The sequence below is a fragment of the Artemia franciscana genome, chromosome 3, assembly GCF_032884065.1.
Source record: "Artemia franciscana chromosome 3, ASM3288406v1, whole genome shotgun sequence".
In the NCBI taxonomy this organism is placed as follows: domain Eukaryota; kingdom Metazoa; phylum Arthropoda; class Branchiopoda; order Anostraca; family Artemiidae; genus Artemia; species Artemia franciscana.
The window spans coordinates 37263482-37282459 of NC_088865.1; the positions used below are offsets into that span (position 1 = coordinate 37263482).

Sequence of the window (18978 nt, forward strand, 5' to 3'; positions counted from 1 at the left end):
GGGGTAAATAAGGTTTTTATGCAAGGGTTTTTAAAATAGTTCAAAGATTAGATAAGCACGACCACCTTCCCCACTCAAAAACTTATTAACGGTGCTTTAGTAAAAAACTTAAAGGAATCCCTGGCCCCCCATGCATGCCCTCCCAAAAAAACAACAAACAAACTTATTAACGAAATTTTGTTTAAATATTATGAGAGCTCACCCCTGGCCATCCATGCCCCCCCCCCAAAAAAAAGAAACAACTTAATAGGGCATTCTACTCCAAAAATTATGGGAGCTGGCCCCTGAAACTCCATAGCCTCATATCCTCCCCCTGAAAAAATTATCAATGAAGGATCATAGGAGCTTACCCTTGGCCCTCCCTCCATGGACTGACCCCCAAATAAAAAAAACAAACTTATTAACAATATTTTATTCCAAAATCATGGGAGCTGACCCTCTGGTCCTCCTCCAATGACCCAACCCTCCCCTCCCCCACCCAAGAAAACATGAATACTATATTTTATTCAAAAAATCATGGTAATTCAGTTTAATTTTATTAGCTCTTTGCAAATGATGTCCAAATACCTATATTCTTCACCACAAACTAGAGTTTTGCTACTGCCTGTTTCTCTAACGGTTAAAGCACAAGGCATACTGCGTATTCGATGCTTTACTAAAACGAATTACATTACAAATATTTTCTTTTGTACTTATTACAACATTCAAAATAGATGGAAATTGCACTGAAACCAGACCAGGATTTAATAACTTGATATTTTGGCAATTAAAAACGAACAGAAATTAATTTAAAAAATATTTCCGAAAAAGATTTCGTTGTAAGATTTATTTATTCATTTGTATTAGTACCTCTCATACGTTTGTTTGCTATGATTGTTTATTTAATTTCTGTTCGTTTTGGGTTTCATTATGCTTCAATAGCAAAAGGTTCCGTTCGTTTAAGCTTGATTTGCATATTCAATTTAAGTTTTACTCGCCTTAAGAATTATTTATTGATTTGAATCAATACCTGTTGTATGTTTTTGTTATGATTGTTTATTTAATTTCTGTTCGTTTTGGGTTTGAGTTATTTTAGGTTTCTATTTCTTCTAATCTCAACTTTAGCATGACCTTTACTTAAGAGAGATTGATCGGAAAATTTCATTAAGAGACACTTTTTTGAACCTATCTTAAAATTTGGGCTATTCCAGATAACACTAGAGAGGTCTCTCTTGGAAGACTAATCCCAACCGATTATTCAATAAATGTGCTCATATCCTCTGCAAACATAGCTATACCTTACTTTCTGGCCTTATACCTTGGTGCCATTGCTGTTTTATTGTCCTTGACAGTTGGAGGTGAAACCGGACTCCGAGGACTAGGAGAATTTTTCGAGGTAAACAGTTTTTTCTATGGGACGATCTTTCAGTCAATACTGTATCAATTAAGTATGTGTCAAAGTTTCCTTTTTTTAATTAAATTGGGGTTAAATATGGTTTCATCTCACCATTTACAATACTAGTTTCCTTGGGTGCAGTAAGTCAAAGGGTTTTTATGAGAGCCCTAAACGACCCCCAAAGACCAAAAATATCGTTAAGGTTTCTTCATAGTAGAAAGGCGGTGCTGAGTGCGTTTCAGGAACTTAAAAGAATTTTCACAGATTATAATGGGATTCTTCCATATTATAATGGAATTTTTGTTTTATCATTTTTTTTCTAGCTTCTAAAGTAAGTTCACAGGTAAAATATGTGATTAAGATTCCGATATATCACTGAGAAGGACTCTCGTAGAATCCCAAAACCATCAGGTTCAGATAATTTTGAAATATTTTGAGCAGAACGGCTTTGCAGCTCCAGTCTTAAATATTTTAATTTTTGTCCCGAAAGACCTCCGGAGGAGAGGGGATGCGAGCCTCCTTCCCCACACCCTCTCTTGAGACTCCCTAGCCCAGAGCATTTAAACATAGATTGCGTGTTGATTTATTAGCATTCTAGTTTCACATTTCTTCGTCTGTCACACGTTCAGGTCATAGGGATTCAAAATCAAAGGGAAGTCAATACAACTGTTTCAGCTGTCAAAGCTATCCTATTTACATTATGCAAGCTTAGAGAAATTAAAAAGTTTATAGATTTAGCTAATTATCAAAACAACTGAGGTCTGTTCGATGTTAAACATCATGGACATACCAAGAATTATTCGTATAGGGCGACTCGTACTATTAGTAATTGAAAGAAACTTGGATGACAATATATTCATAAGAGGAATTTGCTTTTAAGGCAACTCCAAGTGTTTAAAATTGATTAAGTTGAAAATTACTTATCAGAATTTACGAGCCCGAGACTATCTGTCTGATTTTTTTAAATGGGGGAAGCACCCCTCAGCAAGTAAAGTAACCAAAACAGAAAATTATCTCATCGAAAGTCTCAACTACATCCCCAAAACCTTTCCCAATATATTACCGACATGAAATTTCGATTTAAATGCAAGTATACAGTGTCTTTTGATTTACCTCCCCCTCCTCACAAGACAAAATTTGAAGTCCACTCAACCCTTCTCCAATGCTCCATCAAAGGTTTAACTGGATCCCTGATTCGATTTCCGAGATATTCTAAATGGCTTGGAGAATCAGATATACGTAGCAGCTTTTATTTATTCTTATAGCCTACAAGTTCAAATTCAAGTTCTTTTATACAATAAATAAAAAAATAAACACTACAATAAAAAAAGCCCCTTTAACTGGGAAAAAAGATAAAACTACACGTTAATGATTTGCAGGTTACTTAAGTAGGCTTGGAAAAAAATAATTACTTCTCAGATGAATGCTCACACATAAACAAGCAATCTACATATCATCTAACACCAACAAAAATCACACTTTATCATCGACATAAAGAACCAAAGCTAAAACAAACCAATAGAAATTCAATTTAAAACTAATTGTAGTTTCAATCATCTATTCTTTTTCAACAGAAATCTTCTTAGGTGTGTGTGTTTTTTTTTTAAAGAACCAAGGTGTGGGAATCCAAAACCCCTACAGGAGTAGAATTCCAAGCATGCCCCACAGCAACGGCAAGACCAAAGTCTGAACGCACTGAGGGGGTGGAAGGAACCAGTACATCCTCCCGATTTCGAACTAATTATGGGTTGACTTCACTCACTCGTTGAAACATGCCAGAAAAACATTCTGGGAGATCTCCAGGGAAATAAAGGAATAAAGGGAAATAAACTGTTTGTTTCTGTGTTTGTGCTGCGTCATTGGTGATTTCTTTTTTCACTATATATATAATAGGCATCGCGAAAGGGTTTTTTAAGTATTTACAAAAGTGGCTTCCAAATACTATACTTCTCTGGCGACTTTGTATGAAAGGATTTAGTCGTAAAAAGTTAGAAGGGAGCTCATTCAATTTGAAATTGAAAGTTCTAGTGCCCTTTTGGAGATTCGAAATTGATTGGAAGTTAACCAATCCTCTCTCGTGCCTTTTTTGCTATTTTAAACCCCAAAGTCATCCGATCAAAATTTTGAAATAGCCATTTCATTTAGAGTTGTCGATGGGTTCAACAAAACCATGCCAGAGGCTCACAAGACCCCCACAGCCCATCAGGAAAGGGTCGTAAAACATGTATTTCACCCATTTTTACGCAAACGTATGTGGTTTCTATGGCAACACCCATAGCCCCATGGACAACAAGTGGAATTGTACCGTCAATAAAAAGAAAGCAACATCTCTGGAAAGTGTATAAGGAAAGATCAAGCAGCAAAAATCTAGAGACATTTAAATTCTACACAAATATGCTAGAATCACTGACACACAAAGCTAAAGAGGTATATTTTACTAGAAGACTTGTAGATTCTGAAAATAATATTAAAAAGACATGGGATGTGATAAATTTTTGCTGAGGTAGGGAAAAAACGCGGGAGGTTTGCTTTCTTCTTCTAAACCATAGTCTTGGAACAGTTTCTTGGTCCTCCGTGCTCTAAATCAATGGTTCTCGAGCCAGTCACAGAGCAGGAATTAGCAAAAGTAATTTTATTCCCATAGAATTCTTCTGCCAGTTTCGACCAAATTCCTGATAAAGTCATTAAGTTCATTCTTCCATCAGTTATATAGCCACTGTGTCATTTGGCAAATAAGTCATTCCAATTAGGAGTTTTCTCTCAGCGACTCAAGTTGGCACAAGTGCTATCTTTTTTTAAAGCAGGTGACCGTGAGGATCCAGGGAAATACAGGCCAGTCTCTCTCCTATCCATCTTTTCTTGGATATTTGAAAAGCCAATATAGAAGTGACTAGTGAGTTATCTCGACGCTAAACAGTTTTTTCCTAAGCATCAATTCGGATTTCGTGCAAACAATTCTACGGAAAGTGCGTGCAATAGGTTTGTTCAGTTCATACGGCAGTCATTGGATTCTGGCCTCATACCATTAGCCATTTTCCTTGACGTGAGGAAAGCTTTTGGTAGTCTGACCCACGAGATTCTTATCGATGTGCTGTCTCATCACAGAATTCATGGGGAGCAACTGTCACAGTTTTCTTCATACCTCACTAGCCGTTCCATCATCACTGAAGCTTCAGATGACCAGGTTCCAGTTACTTATGGAGTGCCCCAGGGCTCAATTCTCGGGCCTTCACTATTCCTCATTTACATCAATGATCTTTATCGTCTTTTTACTACCACGACATCAAATATCTGCTGTGGATTATGTCATAAATATGATTTCCAAATCGTACCAATAGCTGCATCCAATAAACATGAAGAATCAATCGCATTCGCTGATGACAGAACGTTAGGTGCATTAGCTACAGATGAAGAATCCCTTATACTAAAGTTACAAATGATAGCGGAGAAAGTTTATCATTGGTTTGATGGGGATCATTTAGGTATAAATGCAAAAAACTCAAACCTACTTATTTTTTCTCGTATAGGTAAGAGGTGTCCTACAGTAATAGAGCCTTTTACTTTAAGAGGTCCTATATGCCTCCCACCTGACTGAGATGTTCTATTCCCTGGACGTCTTCTGAACAAAAATCTAACATTTAAGCAGTATATTCAGATGATAAGAGTCGATGTCTCAAGAGGACTGGGGATCATAATAAAACTCAAACAAATTATACCTTTTTCTGTTCTCTGTCTTTTACACTTCTCTCTTATTTATCCTTATGTATATTATTGCTCATCTGATTGAATGTCTAATATTCCATTTCTACGTTCACCCAACCATAGTCTCCAGCTAAAAGCGACAAAAGTCCTCCAGTCCACTACTTCTACTCCTGTCCAGCTCTTAAAGCTGAACTGTGATATCTATACGGTTTCAGTGTGTTCAGTGGCAAAAACTCCATATGAAAGCATATTCGATATGATATATGAGATAAATATATACATATATATATATATATATATATATATATATATATATATATATATATATATATATATATATATATATCACGTGATATCTTTGAGACATGTCCAGTTTTTAAATCACGTGATATCTTAAAATTCTAATAAAAGACTGAATGAAATTCCATTGTATTACCCGTTCTTATGCCCCCAGGGAACATTATAAAATTACCCACTTCCTTTAGAAGAATAACATGACCCCTTGTTCATTAAAAATAAATAGAGGATCACGTGATGCTTCTGTTTCCTTGAAAATAGCGGGACATCCTTTGTTTTTCATGCTACTAGAATAACAAAGCATTGTTCCTAGAAAGTTAATAGGTGTCTAGATTCTATAACGGTTCTGGTGCTAGAAATGGCAGAAAAATCTGTTGCTTGCAGACAACAGAAGTCTGTGGGTGTGAGAAGCATAAAAATATTGGGTTATGGTCATTTGGACCATGTCCATACTTGAGGGAGTCCTGAAAGTTTTTTCCTGGCCCTCTTAGGTTCTTAAACGTTTAATGTAACTATAATTTTTTATCTACCTTTGTATCGTGACTAGTGGACACTAACGAATCCTATTACGTAGCATGCATCTGTGTCTTGAAGAAAACACTCCCTATTGCGCAACATGCACCTGTTTCTTGAAGAAAACACACCCTATTGTGTAACAGACACCTACATATCTTAGAAGACACTCCTTACTACGTAGCATGCACCTGCGTCTTGAAGAATATTAATAATAGCTGCGTCTTGAGGGAATCGCCTTTAAACTTCTTCAGTTTTACTGCTGATGATGAACACTGTATATGTGTTCAAAATATCCAGTTAAAATTTTTATATATGTTCACTGTCGATTCAAAGGTTTCATCCATATTTTTAACTGTTATACTTTAAACTTCTTCGTCACCTTCAATCATTAAAGGAAGAAAGAAGTAGCAGCTACGGGTGTTGTTAAAACTATGGAGAGGTTACTACTGCAATTTTCCCTTAGAGTTCCAAATTTATCCCTCAAACCGTTCCCAAAATGTAGCAAATAAAACAAAAGAACATATGGACAGAGTATTTACTCAAATAAACGTGTGTAATAAATGATTATATGATATACAAACAAATGATTTACTCAATTAAACGTGTCATTTCCAAATTTCACTCTTGTGGAACTCTTTGATTCTCTTTCAATGACTTATTGAAGGATCCATATGAGCACGTTCGAAATAATACTAGTCGAGGACAAATATTTTTGCCCATTTAAAAGCCCCCCTCCTCCCAACAAAAATGTTCAATATTCTAAAATACATGGAAGCTACTTTGCCCATTACTGAGGCAGCGTTTCTGCACTGCATATTCTGACTAAAAAAATTCACCTGTTTAAACGAACAGTGGCTTTTGATAATGCATATAAATATTTTTATTCTCGAGCTAAATGCTTTTAAGTGAAGGTTCAAAGTATATTTTTATGCAAATGTAATAAATGAAACTGATTGTGTAAAATTCATTTTTACGATTTTATTTTTATTTTAATTCTTTTTTCATATTTCTGGGGGTTAAGTTATTATAGCAGGATCATATAAAGTTTAACACTGGGGATCACACCAACCTCGAAGGCAAACTTATTAGGCATTTCCAAATTTTTGAACAAAACTATCTAAAAATTTGATTCGATATCAGAAGCAATAAAGGAGGGCCGGATAGCAAAGAAGGAACCAAGAGGGAGGCTGATTGCCCGCTATTATCTTACAGTCTTTAAAAAGGACATAAGCATTTTCAATTTTCAACCAAGGACAACTCTAATATATTTCCAAAATAGCCATTTCCATTTAAAATACATGGGAAAAAATTCTTTGGCGCTTTTATGGCCCTTTTTTGTTCCGCACTTTCAGGGGATACAATAAATTCATTTATTTTCCTTCTGCATTGGGTTCCCCTAAGCCCAAAGTTTTATATAAGTTGTATGCCAATCGGAACAGTTTCTCACTTTTTGGAGCCCCCCATTTTTAGATGAAGGATCAATTCCAAAGGGACTAACCCTTTGAATAATTTTTTGTGCATTAGCCCTCTTGACTCAAAGACTCACGGCTGCAAGTTTCAAATTGATCATTAAAAATGTTTCTGGGACTTGTTCCATAGCTCCTCTCGTTCCAGCAGTTGGATATTGATGATCTTTATAAACAAGAAAATAATCTCTAGAAGCTTCACGCCACTGGACTACCAAGACCAAACATGTACCCCCCCCCCTCTTTTTTCCGCCATAAAATATATCTGTAAAGAATTGACAGTTTGCATTATTTTCTATATTATCCCAGGGCTCTGTGGGTATTGTCATCCTTGGATGAAACTTTATTTATATTGTCAACTATTCTGAACAAATATACATCTCAAACTGTTAATCAAATGTTCTAATGGGGATTACAAAAGGACCAGATATCAAAAAATGTTCTGGGACAAGGATTGGATGCTCTCCAATCACTTTCGACTTTTAAAAATAGCACTAAAACTCTCAATTTCCGATTGAATTAGAATCCTTCAACGTGTCTACCACCATCAGGGGGAGGGGGTCTTAGGAGGCGGCAGCCACCCTCTCATGCGGAAAAAAAATTTCGTTTGAGGATTTATTTTTACTCTTTACTTTCATAATAAGGCACGGACAAGAAATATTCCTAGAAACCAATAGGCACTATATATCAATTTTTATCTCGACCCCTTCCCTTGAACTAATTGTTTATTTATCTCAAGGCTCAATGAGAGTTAGGATGTTTCAGCATTAAAAACACTCTTTGAGCACCTCCCTCTTCCGCCTACAAAATAATCCACTACCCTCTTTAATAATATCTGATGCGCACTTACACATCATTGCGTATAATTTTGTGGAATATGAAGCAAATTAGTTTAGTTAAATGAAGCTTTAAAATAAATGTTAGAATTATTCTTTTGCAATAAAACGGCAGGTGTCATCCTGCGCTGAGATGTTTAAGTGAACGGATATGAGAGATTAATTCCTAACCCTTCCCCACACCCCTTCCTAAATTTACCTGAAGGCTCATGGAGGTACATATAATTTGGGCATTGAAATGCGCTCTTTTACGCATGTGCCCCCCCGCCTACGCTATGAACCATCACCCCTTCCTCATAATAGATGATGTACAATTATACACTTTTCCTTGCTCTGTTTATTTGTCTTAACTTCTCTTTGTCTGCTCAATTCGACATTTAGGGAGAAATTGACAAAGAAAATTGTTTGATGGTGTCTGGATGAGAATTTTCAGAGGGGGGGAGTGATTCTCCGGGGGATAAAAATATACGTGAAACCACTTCGCTCGTTACTTAGGCAGCTCTTCTGCGCTGCCTATTTTAACTAAAAAAATTTACTTGTTTTAACCACCAGTGACTTTCAATCAAACACCTTAATATTTTTATTTTCGAGTTAAATGTTTTAAATGAAGGATTAAATTTAATTTTTATATGAAGGAAATAAATGAAGTTGATTGTATTTTAATAGAAATGTTTAGTGATCGTAAAATGATTATGATTGAACTCAATCGTCTTCCAGTCGATCCAGGAAAAATGCATAGCCCACTAAGTGAAAGACATTATTTTAAAGCTTCTGACCCACAAACATTACTGACTAGAAGTAAAACAAACAGCCTAAGAGTTGGTCTAGCTATTGAGTTTATTTCCAAATTTGTGTATTTTTCTACTTTTTATTTTATCAACCTGATTAAAACTTGTATGTGTTTGTATATCTGATATTTTAAATATATTTTCATATTTAGTAATTTATTGGCTTTTTGCTATATTCTGATACAATTATCCTCATTTTCCAACTGACAGGCGTCCCCGGGATGTTAAGTATTGACACTTAGTTTTTTTTACCCATTCTAAACATTTTTCCAAACCTTGTAATTCCTTTTGATCGGGGGCAGATCGAAAACATCTCATACTTTGGAACTTCTTTTATGTCTTGAATGACTGAAACTATTCCAAGTTCGGTTATTGCTTTTGATCTGGGTTGATTGAAAATAAACCAAGAATAGTTTCAAATATGATTATTAATCATAAATTTCCGTAATTACGGTTGATTTCAAAAATATCTTCCAAATCATCCATATAGCATATCATAGGGAGTGCAGTAGAAATGTCTAGGTAAAGAGCGATATTGGCACAATGTATTATTTACTTATTTTATCTTTTTTACTTTTTTTCACCGATGCACTTCGTATAGAAGGGAGTTGCCGTAGAAACTTTGAGAGGAGCTCATTTGATTGGAAAATGAAAGTTCTAGTGTACTTTTTATAGGTCAAATGTGATTGGAGGGCAAACAGTCCCTCCCATGCCCATTAATTTCCCGAACACACCAATGAAAATTGTGAGACGGCGTTATCGCAGAGGCTCTGGGGGTTATGTCATCCTCTGATGCAAATTCATTGATATTTTCAATTTTTGTGAACAAAGTAGGTACCTCTAAATGTTGATCAGATGCCTTAAGAGGCTACAAAAGGACCAGCTATAAAAAATCTTTCAGGACAGGTGCTGGTTGCTGTCCAATGACATTTGACTTTAAAAAAGGCACTAGAACTTCCAAGTTTCGATTGAATGAGCATCCTCCGAAGCTTTTACAACCACCAGGAGGGTTGAGGAGTGGCAGTCCCCTCACATTGGAATAAATACTGCTCGTTTTAGAGTTAATATTGCTTTTTACTTTAAAAAGGTGCATTCGAAAAACATTTTCGGAGATCAAGGGGTATTAGACATCAATTTTTACCTCCCGGGGGAGATAAAATTGCCCTCATTCGGGGGAATTTTTCTAGAGAATATGCCAGATCCCGCGCATAAAGTGTAATATTCCAAAAAACACTCTTACAGCAACGCTTGTTATAGCTTTAACAGGAATAATATATACCTTCAGTGACTTGTTAACTCCTGCCTTTTAGGCCTCATCAGAAGAATGACCCTGAGAGCTCACGCAATAATGTTGACACTTGAAGAGACTATGTAAGTCTTGCCAAATCAAAAAGAGGACAAGCATATTAAATCATAGTGGCGTAATTTCGTCAAATTCTGAGTGGGGGGAGAAGGAAGTTGTAGCCAATTTTCAAAAATCAAGTGAAACCTAAGAAGTGAGCCATATATTCCCAAAAAGGCAAAGATATACTAAAGAAAACTGATCCGTTTCTCTGGATGCTTGAATTATGCAGGCTTATCTTAGTTTTGCCAAGATGTCTGAACAAACCAAGTTTCAGCTGGGGAGCAAAGTGGGGATCTGGGGGGGGGGGGGGGAGCAAATGTGGGTCTGGGAGGAGTTAGCCCTCCTGCCCCTCGCAAATTAAACCCCTGTTTACGATGGTAAAACAAATTTATATAGTAGAATGTTTTGTGGATCAAACAAAAACTCTCAGCTGCTGAAAAAGAAATATTAATTTTTGGACACTCGCATAAACTACAGGGTTTTACATGGGCTAAAAGAGAGCAAGCATACTAAATAAAGGTGCTGATGCAACAGGTTCATAATGGCAGAATACTGTTTTTTAGCTGAAACTTCTTGGAACAGTAAAGAACTCCCAATATAGGAGATTAATACACAAACTTATAAACGTATTGAAAGGGAAGAGAGAGTAGAATATTCAGAGATTATTTTCTTCAATTAATTTATAGTCACTCAAACAGAAATTGAAGACTACTTTATTTCTTCAATTAAATAAAAAAAACAAGTTTTTTCAACTGAAAGTAGGGAGCGACATTAAAACTTAAAACGAACAGAAATTACTTCGTATATGACAGGGGCTGCTTCCTCATCAACGCCCCGCTCTTTACGCTAAAGTTTGACTCTTTCTCTCAACTCTTCTTTTTAAAACAGTAAAAAACTTTAGCGTAAAGAGCGGGGCAGTGATGAGAAAGCAGCCCCTTTCATATACGAATTAATTTCTGTTCGTTTTAAGTTTTAACGTCGCTCCTTACTTTCAGTTGAAAAAACTTGTTTTTTTTTATTTAATTTCTGAACGTTTTTGAATCAATGCATGTTTTGATTTTCGCTCTCCGCAAAGGAATAATTAAAACGAAATTTGTATATATTTTTTTTTTTGGCTAAATGGCTTTCTCATAATTATGATTGAATGATTTTGAAAAAAAAGAGCGGGAGAGGAAGCCTAGTTGCCCTCCAATTTTTGGTTAATTAAAAGAGCAACTAGAACTTTTAATTTTTTACGAATATTTTTATTAGTAAAAGATATACGTAACTTATAAATTAGCTTACGTAAAGAACTTTTTATGCTCATGTTTTTTTTTACATATATGAGAGGGCTCACCCCCTCCTCAGTACCTCTCTCTTTACACTAAATCTTAAATTTTTTCCCAATTCTTTAAGAATGACCCCTGAATCACAAAAGCCGTAGAATAAATAGTTGACATTACTAAAAATACTTTAGCGTAAAGAGCGAGGTATTAGGAGATATCCCCCTCTTCTCAACCCATCCCCCAACCAAAAAATCCTCCTGAAAACGCTTGTAGACTTCCCAATAGCCATTCCTATATGTAAGCACTGGTCAAAGTTTGTAACTTGTAGACCCTCCCACGGGGACTGTGGGGGAGTAAGTCGTCCCCAAAGACATAGTTATAAGGTTTTTCGACTACGCTGAATAAAATGGCTATCTCAGAATTTTGATCCGTTGACTTTGGGAAAATAATTAGCGTGGGAGGGGGCGTAGGTGCCCTCCAGTTTTTTTTGGTCACTTAAAAAGGGCACTAGAACTTTTCATTTCCGTTAGAATGAGCCCTCTAGCAACATTCTAGGACAACTGGGTCAATACGATCACCCCTGGAAAAAAAAAAACAAACAAAAAAACAAACAAACAAATAAACACGCATCCGTGATCTGCCTTCTGGTAAAAAATACGAAATTCCATATTTTTGTAGATAGGAGCTCGAAACTTCGACTGTAGGGTTCTCTGATACGCTGGATCTGATGGTGTAATTTTCGTTAAGATTAAATAACTTTTAGGGGGTGTTTCCCCCTATTTTCTAAAATAACGCAAATTTTCTCAGGCTCTTAACTTTTGATGGGTAAGACTAAACTTGATTAAACTTATATATTTAAAATTAGCATTAAAATGCAATTCTTTTGATGTAGCTATTTGTATTAAAATTCCATTTCGTAGATTTTTGGTTACTATTGAGCCGGGTCGCTCCTTATTACAGTTCGTTACCACGAACTGTTTGATACTTGCATTTTTCAGAGCAGAAAAATTGACCTTGTTTGGAGACCTGCTCACTTCGAGACCGCAAATGACAATAATTACCTATAAAATGAAGAGGTTTTGAGAAACATTAAAAAAAGAAGTACTTTCTTCCTATTTTACATATTTCTGTGGAACAATTTGCCTTGGAGAGTGTTCCCATAAACTTTCTCTTGTCTCCATTAAATATATTATTAGTGCACAAACTTAACATGATTGCATGAGACATAAATTAAATCTAAGACTTGACAGATGGTGTGTGCTTTTCTGAGAATTTTCAAAAAAACAAATACTTAATGAATCGCCTTGTTCTGCTCTGTACATTTGCATGGAAGAAATTACCTTACAATATCCCCGTAAAGACTTTTTGTTGACTTTACTAAAAGCAATGTCAATAGACAAATAAAACTTGATAACATGAATAATAGCACTTCAAGTATATTTCTAGACTTACTGCCACCATTTACGACTCAAAAGAAGCTTGGTGTTTATGAAGGAGTTTTACCAAAATCCACGTTTGTTTGACTTGCATACACATATACCAAATTTTTGAACGAGGGGGAGAGCCTCCAAAGATTGAGAGAGAGAGAAGATCTTCAGAATCCATAAAAATAAGTAATTTACGAGCATAACAATTCCAAAATACGTTCCAAAATTACAAAATGTAAACGAGAATATAATAAATAATAAGGGTAATCGTAAGCATTTATCGCAAGATTTCTGGGAGGGGGTGCGAACTAAAAAAGATTTTAAGCAACATTCTCTTTTTAAGGCAAGAAAAGAGGATGTTACGTTTGGGGTGGGTTTATTTTTTTACACAAATTTCCAAAAAAGAGGAAATGCATGAACGTCATAGGAAACAACAGGAAAAATATTGAAACTGTAGGGAGAGGGGGTGAATTGCAGAGGGCCTTAGGTATATACCTGCTTTTTTTTTTAACAAAAACAAATATAGACCCAAATTAGGTGCCTAAATAATATCTAGTGGCCGTTTAAAAGTTTAGTCAGTAGCCAGAATCATGGATTTCCACATCCTTTTTTCCTTATTAAATAAAAAAACTAGTGCTTTTAACTGAAAGTAAGGAACGACATTAAAACTTAAAACGAATGGGTTGTCCCCTCCGCAATCCATCGCTCTTTACGCTAAAGTTTGTAATTGTTTTAAAAAGTAGAACTATGGCAAAGCGTCAAACTTTAGCGTAAAGAGAGAGGGATTGCGGAGGGGACAACCCATTTCATATACGGAGTAATTTCTGTTCGTTTTAAGTTTTAATGTCGCTCCTTACTTTCAGTTAAAAAAACTAGTTTTTTTATTTAATTTCTGAACGTTTTTGAATTAATACATGTTTGATTTTGGCTCTCCGCACATAAATTATTAAAATGAAATTTGCGTACTAATTCTTTCATTGGCTAAATGGCTTTCTCTTAGTTTTGATCAGACGATTTTGAGAAATAAGGGGATGGGGAAGGAGCCCTGTTGCCAACCAAATTTTTCGGTTACATAAAAAGGCATTAAAACTTTTAATTTTTAAAGAACGTTTTTATTAGTAAAAAATATACGTAACTTAAGAATTAAGTATATGAGGGGGTTTGTCCCCTCGTTAATACATCGCTCTTTACACTAAATCTTAAGTTTTGTCCCAATCCTTTAAGAATAGCCCCTGAATTAGAAAGGCCGTAGAATAAATAGTTTAAATTACTAAAAATACTTCAGCACAAAGAGCGAGGTAATTATCTTCTCCGAAATACCTCGCTGTTTATGCTAAATTATTTTTAGAACCCTTCATATGTGTAATAATCTCTGTTCGTTTTAAGTTTTAATGCTACTCCTTACTGTCAATTGAAAAAACTTTTTCATGTTTATTTTTTCATTGTATTTTTTATAGTAGTGCTAGAAAACCCCGCGCCCTTTTCATTGAATTTCTCTTCTACCATTACATATTCCTCCAAGGAAAGATCCTCCCACATAGCCTCCTCCCCTCAACCCCACCCCAAACCAAAAAAATCCCACTGGAAAACATCTGTACGCTTCCCAATAACCATTACTGTATGTAAACACTGGTAAAAGTTTGTAACTTGCAGCCCCTCCCCCAGGGACTCTGGGGGAGTAAGTCATCCCCAAAGACATATTTATTATGGTTTTGACTATGCGGAACAAAATGGCTATCTCAAAATTTTGATCCGTTGACTTTGGGAAAAAATGAGCGTGGGAGAGGGGCCTAGGTGCCCTCCAATTTTTTTGGTCATTTATAAAGGGCACTAGAACTTTTTATTTCCGTTAGAATGAGCACTCTTGCGAAATTCTAGGACCAATTGGTCGATACGATGACCCCTGGGGAAAAAAAGAAAATAAATAAACAAATGATTACGCACCTGTGATCTGTCTTCTGGCAAAAAATACGAAATTGCACATTTTTGTAGATAGGAGCTTGAAATTTTTGCTACAGGGTTCTCTAATACGCCAAATGCGATGGTGTTATTTTCGATAAGATTCTATGACATTTAAGGGGTGTTTCCCTATTTTCTGAAATGAGGCAAATTTTCTCAGGCTCGTAACTTTTTGTGACAAAGACTAAATTTGATGAAACTTATATATTTAAAATCAGCATGAAAATGCAATTCTTTTGATGTATCTTTTAGCATCAAGTTTCCGTTTTGTAGAGTTTCGTTTACTATTGAGCCGGGTCGCTCCTTACTGCAGTTCGTTACCACGAACTGTTTGATAAAAAGTCCCAACCCCTGTGATGCGTATTAAAGCACTGTATCAAATGTATCTTTGTAACTCTTCTGAACTATTTATTAATTAAATAAAAAAAAACAAGTTTTTTAAATGAAAGTAAGGAGCGATATTAAAACTTAAAACGAGCAGAAATTACTCCGTATATGAAAGGGGCTTTTCCTTCTCAACGCCCCGCTCTTTACGCTAAAGTTTGACTCTTTCTCTTAACTCTACATTTTAAAACAGTAAAAAACTTTAGCGTAAAGAGCGGGGCGTTGAGAAGGAAAAGCCCCTTTCATATACGGAGTAATTTCTGCTCGTTTTAAGTTTTAATATCGCTCCTTACTTTCATTTAAAAAACTTGTTTTTCTTTATTTAATTTCTGAACGTTTTTGAATCAATGCATGTTTTGATTTTGGCTCTCCGCAGAGGAATAATAACGAAATTTGTATATTTTTTTTTTGGCTAAATGGCTTTCTCATAATTTTGATCGAATGGTTTTGAGAAAAAAAGAGCGGGGGAGGAAGCCTAGTTGCCCTCCGATTTTCGGTTAATTAAAAAGGCAACTAGAACTTTTAATTTTTACGAATCTTTTTATTAGTAAAAGATATTTGTAACTTATAAATTAGCTTACGTAAAGAACTTTTGTATTCTTATGTTTTTATTACATATATGAGGGGTTTCGCCCCCTTGTCAGTACCTCGCTCTTTACACTAAAGCTTAAATTTTGTCCCAATTCATTAAGAATGACCCCTGAATCACAAAAGCCGCAGAATAAATAGTTGAAATTACTAAAAATACTTTGGCGTAAAGAGCGAGGTATTAGGAGGAGGTGAGCCCCTCATATGGGTAATAATTTCTGTTCGTTTTAAGTTTTAATGCAGCTGCTTACTTCCAGCTGAAAAAAAAACTTTTTCATTTTTTTTAAGTAATGCTATTAAATCCTGCGCTCCCTTCATGGAAATTTTCTTCCCCCATGACAAATTCCTCGATGGAAAGTTCCCCCAGCATATTCCCCTCTTCTCAACCCCTGCCTCCAACCAAAAACTCTTCCTGAAAACGCCTGTACACTTCCCAATAACCATTCCTATTTGTAAGCACTGGTCAAAATTTTGAATTTGTAACCCCTCCCACGGGGACTGTGGGGGAGTAAGTCGTCCCCAAAGACATAGTTATAAGGTTTTTCGACTACGCTGAATAAAATGGCTATCTCAGAATTTTGATCCGTTGACTTTGGGAAAATAATTAGTGTGGGAGGGGGCCTAGGTGCCCTCCAATTTTTTGGTCACTTAAAAAGGGCACAAGAACTTTTCATTTCCGTTAGAATGAGCCCTCTCGCAACATTCTAGGACAACTGGGTCGATACGATCACCCCTGGAAAAAAAAACAAATAAACACGCATCCGTGATCTGCCTTCTGGCAAAAAAAAATAAAATTCCACATTTTTGTAGATAGGAGCTTGAAACTTTCTCTGATACACTGAATCTGATGGTGTGATTTTCGTCAAGATTCTATGACTTTTAGGGGGTGTTTCCCCCTATTTTCTAAAATAATGCAAATTTTCTCAGGCTCGTAACTTTTGATGGGTAAGACTAAACTTGATGAAACTTATATATTTAAAATCAGCATTAAAATGCGATTCTTTTGATGTAGCTATTGGTACCAAAATTCCATTTTTAGACTTTTGGTTACTATTGAGCCAGGTCGCTCCTTACTACAGTTCGTTACCACGAACTGTTTGATAGAAAATCAGAGGTAGCAACATAGTTTCAAAAAAATGCACAATTTGGTATTTGTTGCAGGCTACTATTCCACACAATAAGCTCTTGATATTGAAACAATTTAAAATTCATATTTACTATTCCTACTGAACTATTTAAACCTACACCGCACAGACGTTATAATTATTTAGTCATAAATGGAGTAAGAACTTCTTATCTAAAAGCAAAAGGTATAAGAAATGTATCAAGTCAGAAGCGTAAATCTTGTGCGAATTACAAACTTTGACCAGTGTTTAAATACAGTAATGGTTATTGGGAAGTGTACAGACGTTTTCTGGGAAATTTTTTGGTTGGGGGGTGTTGAGGGGAGGCTGCTACGTGGGAGGATCTTCTCTTGGAGAAATTTGTCATGGGGGAAGAGATTTTCCATGAAGGGGGCGAAGGATTTTCTAGCATTTAAAAAAAAATGAAAAAATAAATATGAAAAAGTTTTTTCAACTGAATGTAAGTAGCAGCATTAAAACTTAAAACCAACAGAGATTAGTACACATACGAGGGATTCATCTCCTCCTAAATACCTCGCTCTTTACGCTAAAGTATTTTTAGTAATTTCAACTATTTATTCAACGGCCTTTGTGACTCAGGGTTATTCTTAAAGAATTGGGACCAAATTAAAGCTTTAGTGTAAAGAGCGAGGTATTAACGAGGGGGCAAAACCCCTCATATACTTAATAAAAATACTCGAATATAGAAGTTCGTTACTTACGTTAATCCGTAAGTTACGTATATTTTTTACTAATAGAAACGTTCGCTGAAAATTAAAAGTTCTAGTTGCCTTTTTAAGTAACCAAAAAAGTTAGAGGGCAACTAGGCCTCCTCCTTCACCCCTTTGTCTCGAAACCACGCGATTAAAACTAAGAGAAAGCCATTTAGCAAGAAATTAATGAGCAAATTTCGTTTTAATTATTCATGTGTGTAGAGCCAAAATCAAACATGCCTGCATTCAAAAACGTTCAGGAATTAAATAAAAAAAACACGTTTTTTTTTAACTGAAAGTAAGGAGCAACATTGAAACTTAAAACATACAGAAATTACTCCGTGTATGAAAGGGGCTGCTCCCTCCTCAACGCCCCACTCTTTACCCTAAAGTTGTTTATTGTTTTTGAACACTACATGGTAACGAACTGTAGTAAAAAGCGACCCGGCTCAATAGTAACCGGATTTCTAAAAACGGAGTTTTGATACCTATAGCTACATCAAAAGAATCGCATTTTAATGCTAATTTTAAATATGTAAGTTTCATCAAAGTTCTCATTGTTTAGTCTTACCATATCTAATCGTTTATCAAAACGAGCCTGAGAAAATTTGTCTTATTTAGAAAATAGGGAGAAACAACCCCCATAGAAGTCATAGAATCTTAACAGAAATCACACCATCAGATTCAGCTTATCAGAGAACCCTACTGTCGAAGTTCCAAGCTCCTATAAACAAAAATGTGGAATTTCGTATTTTTTGCCAGAAGACAGATCATGGATGCGTGTTTATTTATTTTTTTTTTCGTTTTTTTGTTTTTTCCCAGGGGTGATTGTATCCACCAATTTGTCCTAGAATGTCGCAAGAGGGCTCATTCTAACGGAATTTAAAGTTCTAGTGCTCTTTTTAAGTGAAAAAAATTGGAGGGCGCCAAGGCCCCCTCCCACGCACATTATTTAGTATCTTTCCACGGTGGAATTGTTCATGAGGGAAGAGAATTTTCATGAAGGGGGTGCAGGATTTTCTAGCATTATTAAAAAAAAACAATGAGAAAATAAATATTTTTTTTCAACTGGAAGTAATGAGCAGCATTAAAACTTAAAACGAACATAAAATATTACGTATATATGGGGGTTCGTCTCTTCCACAATACCTTGCTCTTTACGCTAAAGTATTTTTCGTAATTTCAGCTATTTA

At 35.6% G+C, this 18978-nt stretch overlaps 1 protein-coding gene across 1 annotated transcript in view; it reads left to right on the forward strand.

Annotated features, from left to right (window-relative positions):
• The window catches only part of LOC136024640 (uncharacterized), a 35716-nt gene that overhangs the window by 13888 nt on the left and 2850 nt on the right, over positions 1–18978 (forward strand). The window contains exon 2 of the mRNA XM_065700066.1: positions 1191–1375. Coding sequence (XP_065556138.1) covers positions 1191–1375 — 185 coding nt within the window. The remainder of the gene's footprint in view (positions 1–1190; positions 1376–18978) is intronic.